This window comes from Staurois parvus, unplaced genomic scaffold (genome assembly GCF_062004578.1).
Source record: "Staurois parvus isolate SC_StPar_1 unplaced genomic scaffold, SC_StPar_1.0 ptg000744l, whole genome shotgun sequence".
Lineage (NCBI taxonomy): Eukaryota > Metazoa > Chordata > Amphibia > Anura > Ranidae > Staurois > Staurois parvus.
The window spans coordinates 248,823-273,558 of NW_028318540.1; the positions used below are offsets into that span (position 1 = coordinate 248,823).

The following is a 24,736-nucleotide window of genomic DNA, read 5'->3' on the forward strand; positions in this document are numbered from 1 at the left end:
GTCATTTTGATGCTGTCTCCCAGATCTGTGCTCTACCACAAAGTTGAACTCCTTGAGAGAAAAGAGCCATCTTGTGAATCTTGGCATTGGTCTGCTTGTTTTGTTTTATTTTATGCAGGTCACTGGGGTAATGTCTGACACCAGGCGAAACCTTCTGCCTAGCAGAAAATACAGCAGAAAGTCCAGAGCCCATTGGATGGCGAGACACTCTTGCTCCAACACAGCATAGTGTTTTCAGGCCGCCGTCAGTTTCCTGCGGTGAAAAACTATGGGGTTTTCTTTCCCATTGTCTTGAACTTCTGAAAAGCTTATTCGGCATTTGCATTCCACTTTCTCAATACTGACTTCCTCACTTTTGTTAAGTCAGGTAATGGCACAACAATGGTGCGAAAGTTGGGGACAAACCTCTGGTAGCAGCCGACTTTAACCAAAAACAGGTCAGAGCATTTTTTGGCAGAGGACGGAGCAGTTCTGTATGGCTTCCATCTTATTCATTTGGGGTTTCACTAGCCCCCTCTCCACAATGTACCCTAGGTACTTGGCTCCCTCCATCCCAATCGCACACTTTACGATTGATTGAAAAAATCTGCTTTTTTAAGGAGTCTATATCTGCCTGAACCTGGGGAAAATGGGACTTTCAATCTGTACTGAAAATGACAATGTCATCCAGGTAGACCAAAGCGTACATATATACAAAAAAATCACCAGCGCCAAAAGAACCGTGAAATAATTCCTAAATAAATGCTGCTGCTCATTAGTGTAAACACCAATAAAATAATAATAAAAAATATCAAACAGCACAGATAAATTATACAATAAATAATAAAATAAAGAAATAATACAAAAAAATTATAATAAAATGAAAAATATAAAAAAATATATCCAAAAGACCCTTGACCCGTGTTCACATCTGTTAGTGCTCAGATCACATACCGCACTCACCAGATATTGGTGAAAAAAACGCCTTATTTTTAGGAATCCTAGACCTAATCAGTACCGCGTTTTTTTCACCAATATCTGGTGAGTGTGGTATGTGATCTGAGCACTAACAGGTGTCAACATGGGTTAAGGGTCTTTTGGATAAGGACTTTTCAACTTTATTTTACTCACCATATTCATCCTAATAATTATTTTTTGGAGTGGGACTATTCTATATATAATATTTTAAAAATACTTTTCATATTGTCAGTACGGATGTAATGTTTTGTCCACTGCCCTTTGGAATGTGGCCAGGGCAGAGTGTAAGCCAAAAGGCATTCTTTTATACTGAAATTGGCCTTCATGGGTGGAAAAAGCAGTTTTCTCTCTGGCTTCCTTGGTGATCTGCCAATACACTTTTGTGGGGTCCAACGTGGTGATATATGAGACAGGACCCAACTTCTCAATTACCTGTCTAACCGGGGCATCGGATAGGCATCAAATTTGGAAACTTCATTAAGTTTCCTTAAGTCATTGCAGAAGTACACTGTGCGGTTGGGTTTTGGTACCACCACGATTGGACTTGAGCACTCACTCTGCGTCTCTGCAAGGACATCAAGCTCAAGCATTCTCTTCACTTGTTGAGATACTGCCTTTCTATGTGCTTCTGGGATATGATATGGCTTTAAACAGATCTATACACTGGGCTATGTTACAATGTCATGCTTACGGACATTGGCAAGACCAGGCAATACTGAAAACATTTCTTTATTTCTCTGCAAAAACTCTTTCCCCTGTTGTGTTTGTAGTGTGGCAGCAACCTGCACCAGGTCAACACCTGCGGGGTCCCCCGAACTGACACACTCCACAGCGGATACCTGCTGTTTGTCTCTCCAGAGTTGTAGCAAGTTTACATGATAGATTTGGTACAGTTTCCTTTTCTCAAGGCAGTTGTACTTTGTAGTTTACATCACCCACTTTTCCCACCACCTCAAATGGTCCCTGCCAGTTGGCCAAGAACTTGCTCTCAACCAGGGGTATCAGAAAAGCCACATGGTCTCTTACTGCAAACTGTCTGATTTTAGCTGAGCGGTTATACACCCTTCTTTGGGAATCCTGAGCCTTCTGGAGATGCTGACTCACTAACAGCAACACTCTATCCTCTCTCGCATTTGGGAGATATGTTCTACCACTGTTTTCTGCGATGAGGACTCACTTTTCCATGTTTCCTTTACTAGATCCAGTAATCCACAGTGTCTTTGCCCGTACAGCAGTTCAAGCGGCGAAAAACCCGTGGATGCCAGTGGAACCTCCCAGATGGCAAACAGGGCAGGGAGCAACATGTCCCAATCTTTCTTGTCCTTCTGGACCACTCTTTTTAGGATTGATTTAAAAGTTTTATTCAACCTCTCCACAAGGCCACCCGTCTGCGGGTGATAAATGGACATCCGCAACTGCTTCATCTGAAACAGTTTGCACAAGTCTGCCATCGCCTTTGACATAAAAGTTGAAGTTTCCCCTTCATCTTAAACTGCGATCTGTAATGCAGAAAGTTCCCCTTCATCTTCCCCCAACATGACCTTAACAAGAGAGATTCCCCCCCAGAGGTCAACTCGGTTTTCAGACTGGAAGCATGAATATTATCAGCCACATTTTCTGCAATGTCATTATCAACATCACCTCAACAGGTACCTCACCATTAGAGGTGTTTGTTGTGGGGGGTTCTGGACCAGACCCCTCAAAAACTGGCCCTTCAAGACCCAGTGTCCCCAGTCCTCTTGGATGTCCACTCTGTACCTGGTTCCATAGTTCAAGAAACAGTGGACAGTCCCGCCCCACTATGATATCGTGTATCAAATTTGTCACCACCCCAACCTCTTGTCTCAGGGTACAGCCATAAGCAATGGACACCAGAACTAAGCAGTACTCCCGATCACCTTGGCATATACCAGCGCTATGCTACCAGAGTCCAGACCAGTGGCAGGAAGGTGGTTCACCCACACTTCACATTCAAACCGACCTGCAGTCAGGTGGAGATGGGTGGCATATGCTCGATGGACATAACGTGAGGCTCTCCTGCCAGCCTCACACTCCATGGGCTCCTCCTGAAGTGGGCACTGTGCCCAGGTATGTCCCCAGGAACTGCACTGCCAACACTGTAGGTCCCCCATTCTTTTGGCAGGGACCAATCTCTGTGGGTCCGGGGAAGCTGAGGCAAGAATGCTGGTTCTGGGATCTTGCAGGGCTTCCCTTCTAGGCTCTACATCTGGCCTTGCTGCCCTTGGTGTGGGTTCCCGATGCTTGGCAAGCCCAAGCAGGTCCTCCACCACTGTGTATCTTTTGACCAACTCCACCAGCTTTTCCGCTGTTGTACCGGTCTATCACAACCTGCTCCACCATTTGAGGGCCTGTCAACTTTTCTGGTTGCAGCCATTTCTTGACCAGCTGCACTAGTTCATCTATCTGGGACCTTAGTAGCTGGTCAGGTTGCTACCTCCAGCAGTGCACCCCCCGGGCTCGTACTGCCATAGTCACTCCAAGGCAAGCCAGGATCTCTGCCTTTGGTAGGTCAAAGTAGGCTTTTTGCGGATCACGGATAAGAAACAGGGCAATAATGCTAGCCCATTGGTCACGGAACCACCCCTCTCTCTCCACTATCCTCTCAAAGGTAGTCAGAAACACCACTTGTACAGTTCAGGGGTATAGCTCCTCGGGACCACGTGCAAAGCCTTTAGTTTAAGCATAAAGGTGTTTATTTTTCTTTCAAAGCAAACAAAATATAGGTTCCAGCAGAAATAAAACTTCAGAAAAAACACAACTAAAAAAAATGTGCTTATCTTCAGCACAAATAAGAATAACAAATATGTAAAGTACACATAAGGGCTTTACCCCAAGGTTAGCAGCATCCAGCCTCAGATGTTTTGATAGGTTTTCCCCAATACATGTACAGCACACAACCAAGTCTCCTCAACTCCTACTCCACCCCTAGGACTAGGAGCTTCCTATCTTTAGTGCTGCTTCCTGGAGGCTGCTTAACCCTGTAGGAACCAGAGTCCCTGTAGTCAGGAGTGGAGGTCCTTTTCCCACCCAAATATCACTCCAGACCTCATAAAATCCCGGGATCCCGAATAAGCCACTGCTAATGATGAGAGGACTGCTATACCCTGTAATTCTTCACCCATCATGGGCAAAACCTCTGGAGTACACAAAACATTTAAAGACACCATAACCCAAAGCTTCACATAGCACCCATCCAGGACCCATCCTTGGCATACAATGTAATGAATGTAACTTCAGATGAAGTCCGGAAGTGATGAAACGCGTTAGAGGATGTGACGTCAAGACGCACGCACGTTAACTGGAAGTGTCGCCACGGCCATTTTGTTGGTTGTTTACACATGGTTTTCAGCCAAATGTTTGCAGATCCATTACAGAGCCATTGAAAAAACTATGGTGTGAGCTGGAAGTTCCTATTTTAAATCCAAATGTTTGCAGAGCCATTACAGAGCCATTGAGAAAACTATGGTGTGAGCTGGAAGTTCCTATTTTAAATGTAAGTTATGAATAAATTTGTCCCTACATTTGTGAGATCTGTCTAAGAGTCTTCTTACTTTTATGAGGACTTTGGAGGAGTATCCCTGAAGTGAAGGAATGGTAAGAATCTGATATAGCCTATGCATATGAATACTCCCAGAGGGTAATAGTATTTAGTATCACTGTTGGCTGGATCACAGAGTGCACACTATATTTGGAGTGATCACGGAGTGTTCAGGTTTTGGATTATATACATTTATATATATATATATATATTTTTTTTTTATTATTTTTTTTTGCACATTTATAGAGTGGTTTGTGTTTTGCACAGATTGAGGTGTTTTGTATATGTTTAAAGATAATGCACTATAGTTTATTTCTTTTTTCTGAGGTTTTCATGGAATAATTAGGATTATTTTTCTTCTTACGGGATTGAAGTGGAAAATCTGAATTTTGGGTTTTTGGACACATCTGAAACTTTTTATTGGACACATTTGAGACTAAAATTGAATTGGACACTTTATTTGATTTATGCAATCTAATTTTCATATGGTTTTTGGGAATTTATGTGGTTTATCACAAAAAGGTATATGTATTATATTGTACTTTCTAGGGAGAAAGTGTGACCTTTTGGTGGGAGTTGAGTTAAGGAGGTTATTTATATATTAATGTAATGAAGCAAAGATATACTACAGTGAAGGAAATAAGAATTTGATCCCCTGCTGATTTTGAATGTTTGCCCACTCACAAAGAAATGATCATTCTAAAAATCGAATGGTAGGTGTATAGAAACACTGAGAGACAGAATAGCAACAACAAATTCAAAAGAAATGAATGTCTAACAAATTATGCACGGATTTGCATGTTCATGAGGGAAAGAAGTATTTGATCCTCTTCACAAAACATGACTTAGTACTTGGTGGCAAATTCCTTGTTGGCAATCACAGAGGTCAGATGTTCCTGTAGTTGGCCACCAGGTTTGCACACATCTCAGGAGGGATTTTGGCCCAATCCTCTTGGCAGATCCTCTCCAAGTCATTAAGGTTTGGTGGCTGACGTTTGAAAATCTGTGGAGTTCGAGTTGCCAATCGAATTAAGGTCTGAAGACTGGCCACTCCAGGGCCTTAATGTGCTTCTTCTTGAGCCACTCCTTTGTTGGCTTGGCCATGTGTTTTGGGTCATTGTCATGCTGGAACACCCATCCACGACCCATTTTCAATGCCCTGGCTGAGGGAAGAAGGTTCTCACCCACGTTTGACGGTACATTGCCCCATCCATCGTCCCTTTGATGCGGTGCAGTTGTCCTGTCCCCTTAGCACCCCCAAATCAGAATGTTTCCACCACTATGTTTGACAATTGGGATGGTGTTCTTAGGGTCATAGGCAGCATTCCTCCTCCTCCAAACACGGCAAATTGAGTTGATGCCAAAGAGCTTGATTTTGGTCTCATCTGACCACAACACTTTCAAACAGTCCTCCTCTGTATCATTCAGATGTTCAGTGGCAACTTCAGATGGGCCTAGACATGTGATTTCTTGAGCAGGGGGACCTTGCGGGCACTGCAGGATTTCAATCCTTGTTGGCATAGTGTGTTACCAATTGGTTTCTTGGTGGCTGTGGTCCCAACTGCCTGGAGATCATTGACAAAATTCTCACGTGTAGTTCTGGGATGATTCCTCACTGTTCTCATGATCATTGACACTCCACGAGGTGAGATCTTGCATGGTGCACCAGACCTAGGGAGACTGACAGTTGTTTTGTGTTTCTTCCATTTGGGAATGATTGCAGCAACTGTTGTAACCTTCTCACCAAGCTGCTTGGCGATAGTTTGGTAGCCCAGTCCAGCCTTGTGTAGGTCTACAGTCTTGTCCTTGACATCCTTGGACAGCTCTTTGGTCTTTGCAATGGTAGAGAGTTTGAAATCTGATTGTTTGATTGCTCCTGTGGACAGGTGTCTTTTATACAGGTAACAAAATGAGATTAGCAGCACTCCCTTTAAGAGACTGCTTCTAATCTCAGCTTGTTACCTGTATGAAAGACACCTGGTAGCCAGAAATCTTGCTGAATGATAGGGGATCAAATACTTATTTCCCTCATGCACATGCAAATCAGTGCATAATTTGTTAGACATGCATTTCTTTTGAATTTTTTGTTGCTATTCTGTCTCTCAGTGTTACAATACACCAACCATTCGATTTTTAGACTGATCATTTCTTTGTTAGTGGGCAAACATTCAAAATCAGCAGGGGATCAAATACTTATTTCCTTCACTGTATATTGCCAAAAGTATTGGGACAGCCCTCGTGTTCCAGTCACCTCTATGGCCACATGTGTATAAAATCAAGGACCTAGGCCTGCAGACTGCTTCTACAAACATTTGTGAAAGAATGGGTAGCTCTCAGGAGCTCAGTGATTTAAATCTTGGTACCGTGATAGGTTGCCACCTGTGCAATAAGTTCATCCGTGGAATTTTGCTACTAAATATTCCACAGTCAACTGTTAGTGGAAGCAACTGGGAACAACAGCGAAGTGGTAGGCCATGCTAAATGACAGAGCAGGGTCAGTGCAAGCATTCAGTGCGCAGAAGTCGCTAACTGTCTGCAGTCAATAGCTAAAGACCTTCAAACTTCATGTGGCCTTCAGATTAGCACAACAGTGTGTAGAGAGCTTCATGGAATGAGTTTCCATGGCCAAGCAGCTGCATCCAAGCCTTACATTACCAAGTGCAATGAAAAGTGTCAGATGCAGTGGTGTAAAGCACGCTGCTACTGAACTCTAGAGCAGTGGAGAAGAATTCTCTGGAGTGACCAATCATGCTTCTCCATCTGGCAATCCGATAGACGTGTCTGGGTTTGGCGGTTGCCAAGAGAACAGTACTTGCCAAGTGTAAAGTTTGCTAGAGGGGGGATTATGGTGTGGGGTTGTTTTTCAGGGGGTGGGCTTGGCACCTTAGTTCCAGTGAAGGGAACTCTTAAGGCAACAACATACCAAGACATTTTAGCCAATTTCATGCTCCCAACTTTGTGGGAACAGTTTGGGAATGGCCCCTGTAACACCATGAATGCGCACCAGTGCACAAAGTAAGGTCCATAAAGACATAGATGAGCGAGTTTGTGGTGAAGGAACTTGACTGGCCTACACAACCCAATAGAACACCTTTGGAATTAATTCGAAAGGAGACTTTGAGCCAGGCCTTCTCGTTCGACATCAGTGCCTGACCTTACAAATGCGCTTCTGGAAGAATGGTCAAACATTCTCATAGAAACACTCCTAAACCTTGTGAACAGCCTTCCCAGAACAGTTGAAGCTGTTATAGCTGCAAAGGGTGGGCCAACTCAATATTGAACCCTACGGATTAACACTGGAATGCCAAGTTCAGGTGTGTAAAGGCAGGCATCCCAATACTTGTGGCAATACGGTGTATGTTCAAGCACTAAGGACAGTGGTGTACTTAGGTTTTGTGCTGCCCTAGGCAACACAAAAATTGGTCCCCCCCCACGTAGAGAGCCTGATATTGACCAACAACACCCCTGCCCACCCCCTGAGAGAGCTTTCCAGTAATACACCCCCCCCCCCCCCGCGGCGAGAGAGAGAAAGACACTCACCTTCACAGCTCTGGACATCCCCCGGAACGAGAGTTAGCGGGCTCTCCATACACCATCAAGCAGCCCGTAACCTCTCTTGGATCTCACCTGGTCCCTATGCCACATGTGTCCCTTCTTCCATTCCTTCTTCCGGGGGGGGGCACTGCTGCCTCCCTGAAAAATGCCGCCCTAGGCAAATGCTTTGTTTGCCTTGTGATGAATATGCCCCCTGACTAAGGACTGTAGTTACAATAAACGTATCCTCAATTACATTGTGGATATTTATTATACACATTACATTATTATTAGTTACATTATTTTTGAAACTGTTGACTTACTAAATAGTTTGTTCACCTTTGTAGTGTGACTGCATAGCTTTTTTTTATTTTTTTACAAGAGAGCAGAGCAGCACCCTATGCTGATCAGATCTTACAACCATGCCTTACCTCTGATAACACTTGACAGCATACAGTTATGGCCAAAAATATTAGCACCCCTGCATTTCTGTCAGATAATGCATCACTTCACCCAGAATATTATTGCAATTACAAATGTTTAGGCATTCCCGTGTTTATTTCTTTTGTTTGTATTGGTATGACACAAAAATGTGGAGAAACAAAAAGCCAAATCTGACACATTCCACGCAAAACTCCAAAATGGATCAGACAAAATTATAGGCACCTTCTCAAAGTTTTAAGAAATAATTGGGTTCCAAGTTTGAGATGCTGCTGTAATTTGTAATTAAACTCACTTGTATCAATTAACAGGTGCTGACAATATAGCAATCACATCGGCTACCAGTTAAAATGGTGAAAAATTTACAACCTTTCTGTTGTGTGTCTCTGTTTGCCACATGGAGCATGGAGAAGAGAAAGAGCAGCAAAGAATAGTCTGAGGTTTTGAGGACAAAAATTGTGGAAAACCATGTACAATCTCAAGGTTAGAAGTCCATCTCCAGAGATCTTAATGTTTCTGTGTCCACTGTGTGCAACATTGTCATGAAGTTTACAGCCCATGGCAGTTTAGCTAGTCTCCCTGGACGTGGATGAAAGAGCAAAAATGATCAAAGATTGCAACAAAGGATTGTTTGAATGGTGGATAAAGAACCTCAATCAACTTCCAGACAAATTCATGCTGACCTTCAGGCACAGGGTACAACTGTGTCAGCTCGAATTATATGAATCTATATATCTATATAATCTGAATGAAAAGGGACGCTATGGTAGGAAACCCAGGAGGACCCTACTGCTGACACAAAAACATAAAAAAGCCATATAAAAAAGCCATATTGGAACTTGTCAAAACTTACCTGAGGAAGCCAAACTCCTTATGGAAGAATGTGCTGTGGACAGGTGAAACAAAATTACAGCTTTTTGGTAAAGCCCCTCATTCTACTGTTTTCAGATAAAGCAATGAATACAGTCCTTAAAGTCAAACATGGTGGAGGTTCATTGATGTTTTAGGGTTGCTCTGTTGCTTCAGGCACTGGATGTCTTGACCGTCTGCATGGCATTATGAAATCTGAAGATTACCAAACAATTCTGGGCCCAGTGTCACAAAGCTGGGTCTCTGACAGAGATGGGTCTTACAGCAGGACAATAACCCAAAGCAAATGTCAATAAGCACCTAGAAATGGTTTCAAAGAGCTGGAGAGTACTGAACTTGCCAGCAATCCCATAGAACACCTGTGGAAAGATCTCAAAACATCAGTTGGGAAAAGGAACCCTTCCAATCTGGAGCAGTTGGCGAAAGAAGAGTGGTCCAAAATTCCAGTAGAGGTGTAAGAAACTCATTGATGGCTACAGGAAGCAATTGATTTCAGTTATTTTTTCCCAAGGGCTGTGCCACCAAATATTAAATTGAGAGGGCCAATAATTTTATCCAGTCCATTTGTGGAGTTTTGGGTGGTATGTGTCAGAGTTAGCTTTTTGTTTCTCCACTTTTTTTTTTGTCATACCAATATAAACAAAAGCAATAAACATGAGAATGCCTAAACATTTGTAATTGCAACAGTTTTCTGGGTGAAGTGGTACATTATCTAACAGAAATGCAGGTTTTCCAATATTTTTTGGCCATGTCTGTATGCACACTGTGCTCTCTCTCTCGCCTGTCGCACTCACTAAGCTCATTTGAGATTCTTTGTAAAGGCATCTGTAAATTATTTGGGATCAGCAGACCAGGTTCAGTTCATGGGAGGTTCATGGTGAACCAAGCTAAAGTCCATAAACACTGACGTTAGTAGAGCACCCCCACTGAAATCTTTAGGAGGCAAACTAGCTATTTTGCTGGCCTCTTTCAAGATTAATAGTCAGATTATTGTTGGAAAAAGGTCTTAGGTAGCTGGAAACTGCCATGAAGGACATGTACCAATGTGAAAATGTTTTTTTTTTAAATATGGCTTAAGGGGGAAGTGTGCCAACTATTTCCTTTTTTCTTGGTATTGTACATCTGTTTTTAAAAAAATGGAAAAAGGTGTGGGATTCCCCTTAAAATGTGGCCCTTATCTAGGCATGCAGACAGAGTGGCCTAGGAAAAGGGAGGGCAGTGAGCATGCACCCCCTCCCCTTTCCATTCTGCACTTTACCAAGCCACATGACTTTCAAAACTGAAAGGGTACCTTGCAAAGCAGGGGTAGCAAAGTCTCTCCCCTCCTTGCAAGGTATCATGCACAATGTTGGGAGACAAAGAAGCTCTTCCCCACATTTGATCCCTCAAAAAATAATTGGGCTTGTGGAGGGACTTCTAGAAATTTGGAAGCCTCTTTAAAAAAATGAGCCCCCAGAAATCCATCCCTTCCCAAGCCAATGAGCACAGGGATACCTTAGTTACTCATTCTTCTAAAAAAAATTGGAAAAGAAGGCTAATAACCATAATGCTGAACCCACCCCCACCTATCCTGCAAAAAAAAGAGTAGTGTAAATACTTTTTTTCAGTCCTATTTTGTAATCCAGAAGCTCTGGTTCCCCTGTGTAAGACAGCGGCTGCTGCAGAGAAGAGGAGGCAGCACTGACAAAGAGGAGGCAATGACAGCAGGAGGGTAGCATCACAGCTCCAAAATTCACAGTCGTCGTTGGGTACTCCCTTACAAAGGGGAGCCAGAGCGGCAGGATCAAGTGACTGGACAGAATTTAAAAAAAGGTATTAACACTGAGCTTTTTTACAAGCTAAGCAGGATGGGTAGGAGGGGGAGGCAGCATTTTTAAGAATCAGGGTTATTAGCTTTTACTAACACTTTAATTAAATTAATTCATTTTCTGTTTAATTAATGTACAGAAAAAAATGTAAATCTGTCATCAATGATGTCATCATGGCACTTCCGTCTGACAGTACTTAGGGTCGTTGGTTCGAATCCCAACCACGGCACCACCTGCCCGAAGTTTGCACGTTCTCCATGTGCCTGTGTGGCTTTTCTCTGGGTACTCCAGAGTTTCCTCCCACACTCCAAAGACATACTGATAGGTTAATTGGATCCTGTCTAAATTGTCCCCAGTATGTGTATGTATGAATGTAAGTTAGGGACATTAGATTGTACGTCCCTTGAGGGTTAGGTACAGATGTGAATGTACAATATATATGTAAAGCACTTTGTAAATTGACGGGACTATATAAGTACCTGTAATAATCATAATTAATTATGATGTCCTGATGCCTGAAAATATTTTCCCTGCTGCCCAACAGCGTTTCCCCTCTTCCAGACAGTGTAGCCCAGCCTCACTAGCACCACTAAATGACAGCATCCCCAGCACTGTGGTAATGTAAACAACAGCCCCAGGGATCATGGGTGATATTATTGACCAAAAATAGTCATGACCATATTTGGTCAATGACTTTGGCTGGGATACCAGGGTGCTTTGTTTACATTCCAGCAGCCAAGACATAAGTGGACAAACAGGCTAGGTTTAGGTTGAACTCACGTTCCACCCACACCAAAGCTCATCTTTAGTCATTATATATGTACAAGGGGAAAAACAATTTGTCTCATTACAAATACAGTCTCACAGCAGCAGTAGTTGTTCCTTGATCATCTTTTTCTCACTACAAGTCTACCAGACAGGATCTGTCTGAAAAAATGGACTCTGCTTTCAATAACATGAAACAACCCAAATGCTCTTGGTTACTAGAGGTCATGTAATCTTTGCCTAGGGTCAAACAAGAGCTCTGGAGCAGCATGTTTTTTCTTGCGACAAGAAACTAATATAATAATATAGAATTTAATATAATAGTTTGATTTGTACATGTTGACATTTTCTCTTATAATAGCCTTCATTGGTAGGCCAATTTTAAGAATTATGATGCTTCACAAAACAAGTATGAAGAACACTGGGTAATGCTGCTCAGTATGTAGTGGACACTGTGGATACATTCGCTTAGCAGTGATCATCTTGTGGTTCTTAAACTACTGTTAAACTACTATTACTGTTTGTAGACACTAATGTTAAGAACTAAAACATATAAATAAATAACACAGTACACATAAAAAGAAATGATTATTAATATTCATTACTATCATATTAAAGTTGTCTCACTACTTTATCCCAGATCTCTGTATATGTGTTTCAGCTTGCCTGTGAGTTTTTGTACTTGAAATTCATACTGTAAATGTATTATTTCCAGGCATTTATTTAATTATATTTAAAGGATAAGTTTACCTTTAAAAACATGTTACATCCATATGTAGGGTGTAAAATGTTATGAATACACTACTGGCCCTCGCTCCCCAGCTTTGACAATTAGCGGGGATCTTCTCTCCCCCCCGCTAGCTGTCAAATGTTTTTAAAAAACGTGGCCGCACAGGGCTGTGCCCGCCCAGCTATGTCACTCATTCACAGTCCTCTGTGAATGAGAAACTACAAGTCCTGACAGCCTTAGCTCACGATTCTTCCAAGTCAGTATATCTGCTTGCTTGTACATCCCGTACAGGTAGACAGATATACAGATACACAAACAGATCTGCAGGAGCCCTGCATGGCATCAGCGATCTACTGATTGCTGGTGAAATGCTTTACAGGCTCCTGCAACCAAAAATAATAAATGCATATTTTTTTACCTACAAAAAAAAATGTGTATTTATTATCTTTCGTCAAAAGATGAAATTATCCTTTAAAGACTAGCAGCCTGTAACATTAAAGCTTTCTATATTTTCTTTGGTCTGAATTTTGTATTTTATGAACGTGACCTTGGCAAATAGAAAGAAATAGCATTTCCGGATGCTGGAAGCAATATTGACAGTTTTATAGCTTCAGTGTACAGCTGTGCATATGACTGAAGACCAATGTGTCCAAATGTGGGAAGAGGGCATGTGCAATGAAGCAGAATATAGGACACTATTAAGCATATATGTAGCCGGGTGCACTGTTAGAGGGGACAAGGCAACAGAAGAGAAAAAGGGGTGAATGAAAATATGGCAAACAGCTATGTTTACACACACAGGGTTCAAGTAAACACTAACAGTGTGAGGACTTTACACTTACCCTACTGCACATAACAGCAGGAATGCAGACTCATCATCCTAGTTTAAACACATCTGCATACAACGCATACAGTCTCATAAGTACAAGACATGGGAACTAAGAGTTTGAAGGTACATAAGTGCCTTAAGTACATACAGTAAGCGCACATTTACCATCAGAGACATTTGCAGCTCATTGCCAAACTTATTTTGAAAATTCCTGTTGCCTGGTCGTTGCTGGCCCACTGCTGCCACAACTTTCAGTCAGTCAGTGACCCACAACAGACAAGTAGATGAGTAAAGTCAGATACAAGTCAGACGTTTTCATCTGTATACTGGCTTCAGGTCAGTTACTCAAAGTACTGAAGAAAAAGGGTCAATAGGACAGCCAGTATTTCAGGAGAGGTAAGGAATGTCTGCATCTATATTCTGGAGGTATAAATGATAGTCATACAAAGTAATGGTCATCGTGTAATTTTGAGGCCCATATTACACTAAAATAGGAAAATTATTAAAGGTGCATAAGAAAGGCAAAAGCGTCTAAATAACTAACGTTCAACAAAATTAGTGTTACAATACAAAACAGTATTAAAAATCAGAAGTTATATCAGTGCTAATTAACTAACAAAAGCAAAAGACTGGACACTCAACAAATAGGCCAGGAAAAGGTCCGTGGACTTCACATCTTTTTGTTGTATTGCTACCACATTCTTATGTTTACAGATAAAGGGCCCCAGGACTTACGATACATCAAACCCTCTCCTATAACTGGCCAAGCAGGGTCACAGAGTAGCTTTGCTAATAGTAAACAAGTCGCTGAGCAAAAGGCATATGACTGAATTACTGACTTGGAAAGAGACTACATTAAAGGCTACTGGATTGAGTTCTGAAACACATAAGGGCAAGGTCAATAAAAAGTAGGCATAGACACACAAGGGGACTAGGAAAGAGATAACAGAATAACAGCAAGACAAACAATATACTAACAAAAAGACCCAGGGGTAGCAGACCAGAGATAGGAGAAGCACACTAGCAAGATGACAAAAGAAACTAGCAAAGGTAGATGTGACAGAACACTGGCAAAACAACAGGACAAGTCACAAAGAAGAGGCAGTAGAACTAGGGAAACTCACAAAATGACAAATGCATAACTCTAACAAGCAAAACTTAGATCCAAGGTGGCTATAATTAAGAATAAGTGAAAGAAAAAACATAAAAACCAGACTAAAGCTCAACCTCAGTATATCATAATCTAATGTATCCCTAATGTATCCTGTATTATTAAGATTGTAAGCTCCATGAGCAGGGACCTCCTCTTCTGTATTGAGCTGTATTGTAATTGTACTGTCCCTCTTTATATTGTAAAGCGCTGCGTAAACTGTTGGCACTATATAAATCCCGTATAATAATAATAGTAAATAAAGAGACCCAGTAAATAGCCTGACATGTGTAATAACAGAAAAAAGCTATAACTTTATTGAGAACCTAGAACATACAAAAACCCACTAGAACAGCAAAAAACGTCATGACGGCATCACGCTTGATGTTAATAAACATCACCCTGTAAAAAACGTCATGACATTACCAAGCACGATGTGACATCATGAAGTAACGTGCCAAGATGTCACTGCACATGTTGCAGCAGATATGACACAAACTAGTATATATAGGAAAAAATTACCATGGGTGTCCCCAGACTCCATCACAAAAGAGCATATCAAAAATAAAACAAGAAAAATATAGTTATAAAAACAGTGGGATATTATATAACTATGCACAATTGTATCAAAATATCCTCCAAACATTTTTGTACAATGTGTCAAGCCACTTTATGGGTACTCAAGAATGGAAAAGTAAACAATATTTAAATTAAATATTGTTTACTTATATAGCTTTTTTCTATAATTACATGTCAAGCAATTTACTGGGTCTCATATATACAGTATTTAGGGATACATTAGATTATGATATACTTAGGCTGAGCTCTGTCTTTTATGTTTTTTGAGACAGACACACACACACACACACACACACACACACACACACACACACACACACACACACACACACACACACACACACACACACACATAGTGGGGTTAGCTCAGGTGGGGGATTACCTTCCCTGGGAAAAAAGGTAGACCGCACTGCAGGCTTTCTTAAAATCTGACTGTTTGTCAGCTTTATTCACAGGTTTGCAAAAATGTCAAAATAAACAAAACAGCAAAATAAACCCTTGCCATCCAGGCACTAACTAAACATGAAACTTTTCCTCCCTCAGAGGAATACATACATATATACACACACACATTTTATATTCATATATATATACCCCGACAGTTCCTTATTTATAGATATACTGTAGGTTTGTATTTTTTTGTCATCTTGGAGGACACATTTTATTTTTCTTTCTCTGGCTCTATAACTCAGAGTACTAAACACAAGCTAGCATAATATGCTAGCAATTCAGTGAAGCAGTGAATAGGTAAAATCCACAATGCAACCTAGGCCAGACCAACCTTTCTGGTATTATAGTAAATCAGAGTGATAGCACATCTAGTACAAGTTTTTTAAAAAACAAATTCAAATAGTATAATCTGAAACGTACAAATTAAGTGTATATGAATACAGAAGGGTCAGGGTAAACTTAATGTGTACTTGCATTAATACAGCACCATGGAGCAGCTTTAAGTGTTAACGGCCTTTCTTCTTTTTAAAGTAATATTATCAATGTGTATTTCATTCAGGAAGACAAGCAAGGTATTATGAGATGACCCTTCAAGTTTGTCTCAATAGGCTGAGGTGTATTTGGAACTTCTCTTCCCTTTTAAATCTCAGTCAGTAGAAGCTCAACTGATTAAATTGTCTACAAAATAAAGCATCAGTTCCTACTGGTGAAATAAAGTAATTGGAGAATAGCAGCAGTGGAAGCGCCCGTGATTCCAAGGGGTTTATTCACTAAACCTGGAGAGTGCAAAATTAGGCTCACTTCTGCATAGAAACCAATCAGTTTCCGGGTCTTATCGTGCAAGCTTAATTGAACAAGCTGAGCTTAGAAGCTGATTGGCTACCATGTACAGCTGCACCAGATTCTGAGTTGACCAGTTTTAGTAAATCCACCCCCAAGTGTCAAGATCAGATTCAGTGTCCAGTGTCCAGATAAGTAGTACAGAGTCAGTACTCTTCTGAAGTTCCCCACAGGGCTAGGAAAATGGCAGTATTAGGGAATAACATTCCCTCTGTGTACCTTTTTAAATGTAAGTAATAATGCAGATGCAAACGCTACACCACCTGGATAATAATGGTGTAGAAGACAAACAGCATCAGGTATTGGTAATTTAAAAGAAATGCCAAAGCACCCATAATGCTGAAGGGCATGCAGACTACTATCAGTAAGATGGAGGGCTGCACACTTCCTAGTCCCTGGATATTACACCATGAATTGTGCATTGGGCTCTGTCAAAAATTAGAGCAATGGACAAATACAGGAAAATTAAACTGCTGGTCCATTTCAACAGGCAAAGCTTTGGTACTTTGTTGTAGCTTTCCCTTTCCTCCGTTCTGCAAACTCCTACTGGCATATGGGCTACCAGTAATGGGGGGGGGGAGCTGCTGCATTTTTGTGTAGGCACCTCTAAAAAAAAAAAAAAAAAAAAAAAAAAAGGACTGCTGTGTGTAGGACAGCACTTGCTGCTCATGAATTTTCAAGTTTTTTTGGTTCTTTAAAATAGATTATTCTGTTTTAAGTAAACTGGAACAGGGTTTAACCCGCAGCCAAGCTGTTACAGTTGCAAGAAAAAGTATGTGAACCCCTTGGGATTACGTGGAGTTTTGCATGAATTGGGCATAAAATGTGCTCTGAACGTCATCTAAGTCACAACAATAGAAGAACACAGTCTGCTGAACATAATACTACACAAACATTAGATGTTGCCATGGTTTAATTGCACATAACATGTAAACATTCACAGTGCAGGGAGGAAAAAGTATGTGAGTCCCTAGCTTAATGACTTCCCCCAGAGCTAATTGGAGCCAGGAGTGAGCCAACCTTGACTCCAATCAGTGTGGTGATATTGGATGTGTTGCTGACAGCTGTCCTGCCCTTAAAAAACACACACCTGTTTTGGGTTTACTGGTTTCAAGAAGCACTGTCTGATGTGAACCATGCCTCGCAGAAAGAGCTCTCAGAAGACCTACGAAAAAGAATTGTTGACTTGCATGAAGCTGGAAAGGGTTACAAAAGTATCTCCTTGAGCCTTGATGTTCATGTGTCCACGGTAAGACAGACTGTCTACAAATGGAGAAAGTTTAGCACTGTTGCTACTCTCCCTAGGTGTGGTCATCCTGTAAAAATGACTGCAAGAGCACAGCACAGAATGCTGCATGAGGTAAAGAAGAATCCCAGAGTGTCAGCTAAAGACCTACAGAAATCTCTGGCACATGCTAACATTTTTGTTAACACATCTACAATAAGGAAAACATGAAACAAGAATGGAGTACATGGGAGGACACCACGGAGGAAGCCATTGCTGGCCAAAAAGAATATTGCAGCACGTTTGAAGTTTGCAAAAGAGCACCTGGATGTTCCACAGCACTACTGGCAAAATATACTGTGGACAGATGAAACCAAAATTGAGTTGTTTGGGAAGAACACACAACACTATGTGTGGAGAAAAAAAGGCCCAGCACACCAACATCAAAACCTCATCCCCACTGTAAAACATGGCGGAGGGAGCATCATGGTTTGGGGCTGCTTTGCTGCCTCAGGGCCTGGACAGATTGTTGTCATTGATGGGAAAATGAATTCCAGAGTTTATCAAGACATTTTTCAGGAAAACGTACGACCATCTGTCCGACAACTGAAGCTCCGCAGAGGATGGGTGATGCAACAGGACAATGACCCAAAGCATACAAGTAATTCAACAGAACAATGGCTGCAACAGCACAGAAAACGCCTTCTGGAGTTGCCCAGTCAGAGTCCTGACCTCAACCCCATTGAAATGCTGTGGCATGACCTTAAGAGAGCGATTCACACCAGACATCCCAAGAATATTGCTACACTGAAACAGTTTTGTGAAGAGGAGTGGTCCAAAATTACTCCAGATCGTTGTGCAGGTCTGATCTGCAACTACAGGAAACGTTTGGTTGAGGTTATTGCTGCCAAAGGAGGGTCAACCAGTTATTAAGTCCAAAGGTTCACATACTTTTTCCTCCCTGCACTGTGAATGTTTACATGTTATGTGCAATTAAACCATGGCAACATCTAATGTTTGTGTAGTATTATGTTCAGCAGACTGTGTTCTTCTATTGTTGTGACTTAGATGACGTTCAGAGCACATTTTATGCCCAATTCATGCAAAACTCCACATAATCCCAAGGGGTTCACATACTTTTTCTTGCAACTGTAATTAGTTCATAGCACCACAGTGGTTTAGGTTTAGGGCTCATTTACATCAGATGCAGTCAGGTGCATTGTTAAATGTAGCTAAAATGCATTCTAAACACATATGCAAGAAAAATTTAAATTAAAAAAAAGAGGCCTTACCAACATTTAAAACCAACAACACCAAAAACAACAAGTTAAAACCAAATGAGTGCAGTAGGCTAAAACAGCAGAGTACATAAACACAAGTGGTAAGGTGGTCCTTAAAGGATAAGTTTACCTTTTGCACAAAAATAATAAATGCAGGTGAACTGTAAACATAACAAAGATTTTGCCAAGCCTAAATCTTATATAGAAAAAAAATTAATAAAATATAGCTTACTAATCCTTAGATGTAGTGGCTTCATTAGTTTCTTTGTTCAGGCTTTTTTTATTTTCTCAAGACATACTTAAGCATACATCTGTGTGAGGGCAGTGTTTTGCCTGCACTGGATGCCCAACTGTTCAGTAAATCTGAATGCAGGCAATCCCATGTCGTCAAATGCAGACATTGTGGGTTTGAGCATACAGATATCAAAGTGGGAGCAATGGCTGTGTCCATGCAGTGGCTGCATCCCAATTGACACGAATGGGATTGCTTGCACACAGATGCACAGAGTACCTGTGCATTCTGTGCAGGCAAAACATGCCCCTCACACAGGTATATGAGTGTGTGAATAAGTAATTATTTTTTACTTTTAGCCCTGAGAATAACATAATTCTCCTTCCTTCATGTTTATGCTTTTTTTCTCCACTGTATCTGTGGAGGCAGCAACGGTTGTCACACAGGCTGAACTCCAAACATGTACAGTAGGGGTCTCCAAACTTTTCAAACGAAAGGCCAGTATACTGTCCTTCAGACTTTAGGAGGGCCGAGTTAGGGCCAGTGAAGATAGAAAATGTCCTGGCCCCAGCATCAGTGAGAATAAACATGACCTCAGAATTGACGGTCAGTAGGAGGAGGAGTAGTGCTCCACCATTGGTATTAGTGGGAAGAATAGTGCCCCTTCATTGGTATCAATGGAAGATGTGCTGCCCCATTGTTGGTCTCAGTGGGAGGAATACTGCCCCAAGGGCCGGATAAAGGATAGCAAAGGGCCACATCCGGCCCTCGGGCCGCAGTTTGGAGACCCCTGATGTACAGTATACCTTTGTTTATCTTCATCACATTGTGGATTGAGAAGACTGGTAGTTCAAAAAATAAAGATAAGGTTCTTTGAGCTGTCTTTTCAGCTCACAGTAATTGACACTGCCAAGTAAACAATTATTTTCTGTACTTGTTTAATAAGTTCTTAACCTAAAAATATGCGGCCACCACAAGTACTGGCAAACTGCAATATGCAAAATGTTTGTTTTTGGGTTTATAAACTTTAAGTGTAAATATTTAACTGCTTCTGTGTCAGAGCATAATGATGTAGGCTTTGCCTATATGCTTCTAAGCTCTGGTTCACACCGAATGCAATTTCAAAGTGGTGCGATCTGGTCCCATTTAAAGCACGACTTGAAAGTAGCGATGATATAGACACAGGTGAGATTTCAATGCCATTTACCTTTTTTATCTTTCTGAGAGTTAAATCACACTGAAGTGGTGAAAAAGTAATTCAGGAACTATTTTTCAAATTGCTCTACTTGAAATCGCACCTATTAAGACCATAGAAATACATTAGATGCAAATTCAGGTGTGATTTGTAAATCGCATGTCGCACCTGAAGACGCAGGGCTAAAACTAACTTCTAAGTAAGAATGTTTATCTTTCTAACCACTTGAGAAAATTCAGCATTGTTATATAAAGATTTGCAGCCACAGCACCAATGTACCTATGCAGTAGTTTAAATGCCCATCAGACTTAAAGCTCTTTAAGGTGGCCATACAATAATCATTTTTTTTTCATTCATCCAGTAAAATGACCAATTCCCCCATCCACACATTCAATGTGGATTGGGAATCACTCTCCTTGTGCTATTGCTGTCAGAATACACTGATCAGTGCTGCTGGCTATAGCCCTCAGGCCTGATCATTCAGGAAAACCCAACAGGCTGGTTGTACAAATGTCGATCAGAAGACCAACCAGCCTGCCCAGACATGGATCGAAATTTGTCTGGTTCCTGCTGAACTGGCTGAATTCTGATTCATGTATGGCCAACGTTCTAGACTTCAGGAAAGGAGAAAAAAAAGCAGTTTGGAAGGGGGGGGGGGGCATTTTAGGTCATTCTTTATGCAAGTAGCACCGCTGCCATGGTAGCAAGGAAGACCATTGTACCATTTTATGTCTGTAGCAATTTTACTTGTTATGTAAGATTTTAAGAATAGTAAAGCTTTCCTGTAGCAGTAGCATAATGTGGCCTCAATTTACTTCAGCAAGTGACACCACTACAAAAATGATGTGACATCTAAGTATCTTAGATGATGTTCTGACACATTTTCATATTAATCTGTAAGTGTTATTACTAGTTCAATCACACAAGTCAAGCTACATTAGTAGTCCTTTTAACTAAAATGCTAATACTAGTTCAGCTACTTTACAGTTGATACCACATACCTAGTTATAATGTCATCATCCTCATGTGATGTCTCTTTTCCCAACTGGCAGTCACTGTCACTTCCATAACCAGATTTTAAATCTCGTTCTGCTGTTTCCATCAGCTCTAGACGTTGGGTAATGCTGCAAATTCTCGTGCCTGCACGGAGTGGCATTGTGTGCGAAAATTGCCAGCCTCCTACACCACTTTCTGAGCGACAACCACCAAGAGAGGGAGCTTCTCCAGCTTGCAGCCGTGGGCTAGCCTGCCCATAACGCCAGGACACAGGGGAAGAACGATTGGAGAGACTGGAAACACTGCGAGGGTTGGCATCATCACTGTCGTAGCAAGGCATATCTAAGGAACTAAATAGAACAGAAAGGCATAATTATTAACCATATGTATGAAAAACCTTAAAACTGAATTACAAGAGTTGTCTGAATCATGTAAATAACCAGTACTTTGTGGTTATGTCCACTATCACATTTCAGCTTTCATAGTTTTAGTGCAGCCAAATAAAAACAATTTCTCAGTGGTTGCTACACATTTCTCTTTGATTTGTTAAATACAGGTATCTTTTACAGGGAAAACCTATAACCATAATAATTATTATATACACTACAATATAGCCTTATTAAATGAAATACTCACAATAACATCAAATCCCGAATCTGTTTCTGACTATTTCTTTTGGAAGAACAGAGAAGATCCAAAGCATCCTCCAGCACTACTTTCTCAGCAGTCTTTTCATTGCTGGGCAGACTAAAGCCTGACTTTAAAGCTGAACTTCACTGCATCTGAGCACCACAAACCAAAAGTGCAATTTTTAATATTCAAAGTAAACTCCCCCTTCCATCCATATCTCCATACTTTATTTTGCTGAGAAATCACTAAGAAAATCACTAAGAAAAACACCCCTTAGCATTTCTGGCCGTGGCCATCTTGAGTAAGGGCAGAAGAATCATGCATTTCCTTCCTGGAATCCATTTGCCCTTAGCTCAGGCATGCAGGCAGGAGGGTGTGCTTAGCAGAGAAAACCCCTCCTACCCTCCTGAAGACTGCTGGGGTATATGACATCATTTGCCTAAGCATGCAAACCAGAAAGTATCTGAAGAAATGGAAAAAAAAATAATCAAGTAAATATGATATACTATCTATTTACTATTGCTAGAAGCATTATGATTAAAAATAGTCAGTGTTGACTGAAAGGGTGAAGTTATGCTTTAAAATTATTACCAATAAAGTAAAGCCCTACTTAATTGAATGACCACACTTCAGTGCCAGGATTCACCATTGGGTGATGCTGCATGTAAAATATGTAATTTATAACCCTTTTTTGGTTCAGCTCTGGGAGGACATGAATATTTTGTATTACTGCGGCATACAAAACCATACAAACCAGAAATATTTCTTACATATACATAAGAAACAGATTTCCAGACGTTTACCCAAAACTGTAATTCACACTAGTATAGAAATACCAAAGATGATACATTTGCATTGTCCAGTAACAATTTTGGAAAAAAAACTTTTTTCTTTACAGCTATACATTTTCTAAATAGGCATGTCCGCCAGTATCTGTTGGCAAAAAAAGCTCATTGTCATCCATGGCTGTAAGCACACATGCACAATTATATGAACAGCTGCAGTGTATGTGCGTCTGTAGTCAAGCTAAATCTGTTTTCATAAAGATCAATAGCCCCTGTGCCAGGCACATTTCTTTACAGGATCAATAGTTAAATGCGGCAAATAGGTATTGAACTGGCTTCACAGACAGTGCTTAAAGCGATTCTAAAGGTTCATTTTTTTTTTTGGGGGGGGGGGGGTTGTGGCGGGAAATAACAATCATGTCTATACTTACCTGCTGTGTGCAGTGATTTTGCACAGAAAAGCCTGGATCCTCTACTTCTCGGGTCCCCTGCAGGTTCTCCTGGCCCCTTGCTCTTGTTGGGTGCCCCCACAGCAAGCAGCTTACTATGGACGCACCCGGTGCTCCGTGTGTCCTTTCACACACAGAGCTGCAGCTTGGCACTGCCCCCTCTCCTCATTGGCTGACTTACCAATGGCTCCCACTTGCTGTCTCAGCCAATGAGGAGGCAGAGACCCCGGACAGCTGAGGCTGTTGCTCACATCGCTGGGTTGGGCTAGGGTAAGTATTGAGAGAGGGCTGGGGGTACTGCTGCACACAGAAGGGTTTTTACCTACATGCATAGAATGCATGAAGGTAAAAAATACATTGAGCCTTTACAACCACTTTAATGGTACTGCTCTTGCTTTTTGAAAATGTAACAGCAATCTCAAAATGGAGTCACTCTTTTGGGGGGATTGGCCAAAATATGTATGTCTCCTTTGTAATAGCTTCAGTCACTGCAAACTCTCCAAAACTTTTCTCCCCTACGCAAGTGACAATAAACATTAGCTAATATTAGGTACTCCTTGGGAAAAAAGAAAAGTAGTTGATGATCAATAGTAATTTATCTGTAATGTTTTAAAACATGAGATTTTGAGAATTACCAAACACTTCAAAACTGAAAGTTCTGGTTATCACCATGGTAGAATTAGGAGTTCCAGATTAGGTGTCAATGTTTAGAATGTCCTTGGAAAGTATGCAGGTAAAACCTGTCTTATTTAACCTTCTGGAATTTAGGGTCTGATGTTCTCCCCGCTGCTAATATGTGTGGTGTCATCATGTCAAGATCAAAAGAGCACTTTAAAGGCCCTCAGAAATAAGGTTGTGGATGTCTAGAAGTCTGGCAAGTAATTTAAAAGATTGTCAAATAATTTAAAATTATTCATTCCATTGTAAGGAAAATAACCTACATGTGCAACTGCTACTAACTACTGCTAACTTTTCCAGGACTGACTGGCCCAGACAAATCAGCCCAAGAGCTGACCATCTGATGCTAAATATCTAGGAACCCCCAAAAAATTTAACTGTAGGATCTTCAGGCAGTGCTTGAGACAATTGGTGCCAAAGTGCATGCATCTAGATTTCACCAATTTAAGCTGCACAGGCAGTGCGCCAGGAAAAAGTGTTTGTTGTCCAAAAAGGACATTAGAGCAAGACTAAAGTTTGTCATTAAACAATTAGACAAGGATCAGGCCTGAAAGACAGTTGTTTTGCCACAGTAACAGTAGACATGTTTGGCGCAAACCAAATACAGCACTTTAGGATTAGAACCTCACACCAACTGTGAAGCATGCTATGGTTTGGGGTTGCTTTAATGATTTGGGGCCTGGGCAACTTGAAGTCAAAAAGTTAACTATGAATACAGCATCATATCAAAGTATACTTGATGAAAATGCAAAGC

At 41.1% G+C, this 24,736-nt stretch overlaps 1 protein-coding gene across 3 annotated transcripts in view; it reads right to left on the reverse strand.

Annotated features, from left to right (window-relative positions):
• The window catches only part of NAV1 (neuron navigator 1), a 277,210-nt gene that overhangs the window by 154,436 nt on the left and 98,038 nt on the right, over nucleotides 1-24,736 (reverse strand). For all 3 annotated transcript variants that reach the window (XM_089654094.1, XM_089654095.1, XM_089654093.1), the window contains one exon: nucleotides 21,446-21,790. In XM_089654094.1, the coding sequence (XP_089510220.1) occupies nucleotides 21,446-21,790 (345 nt within the window). The remainder of the gene's footprint in view (nucleotides 1-21,445; nucleotides 21,791-24,736) is intronic.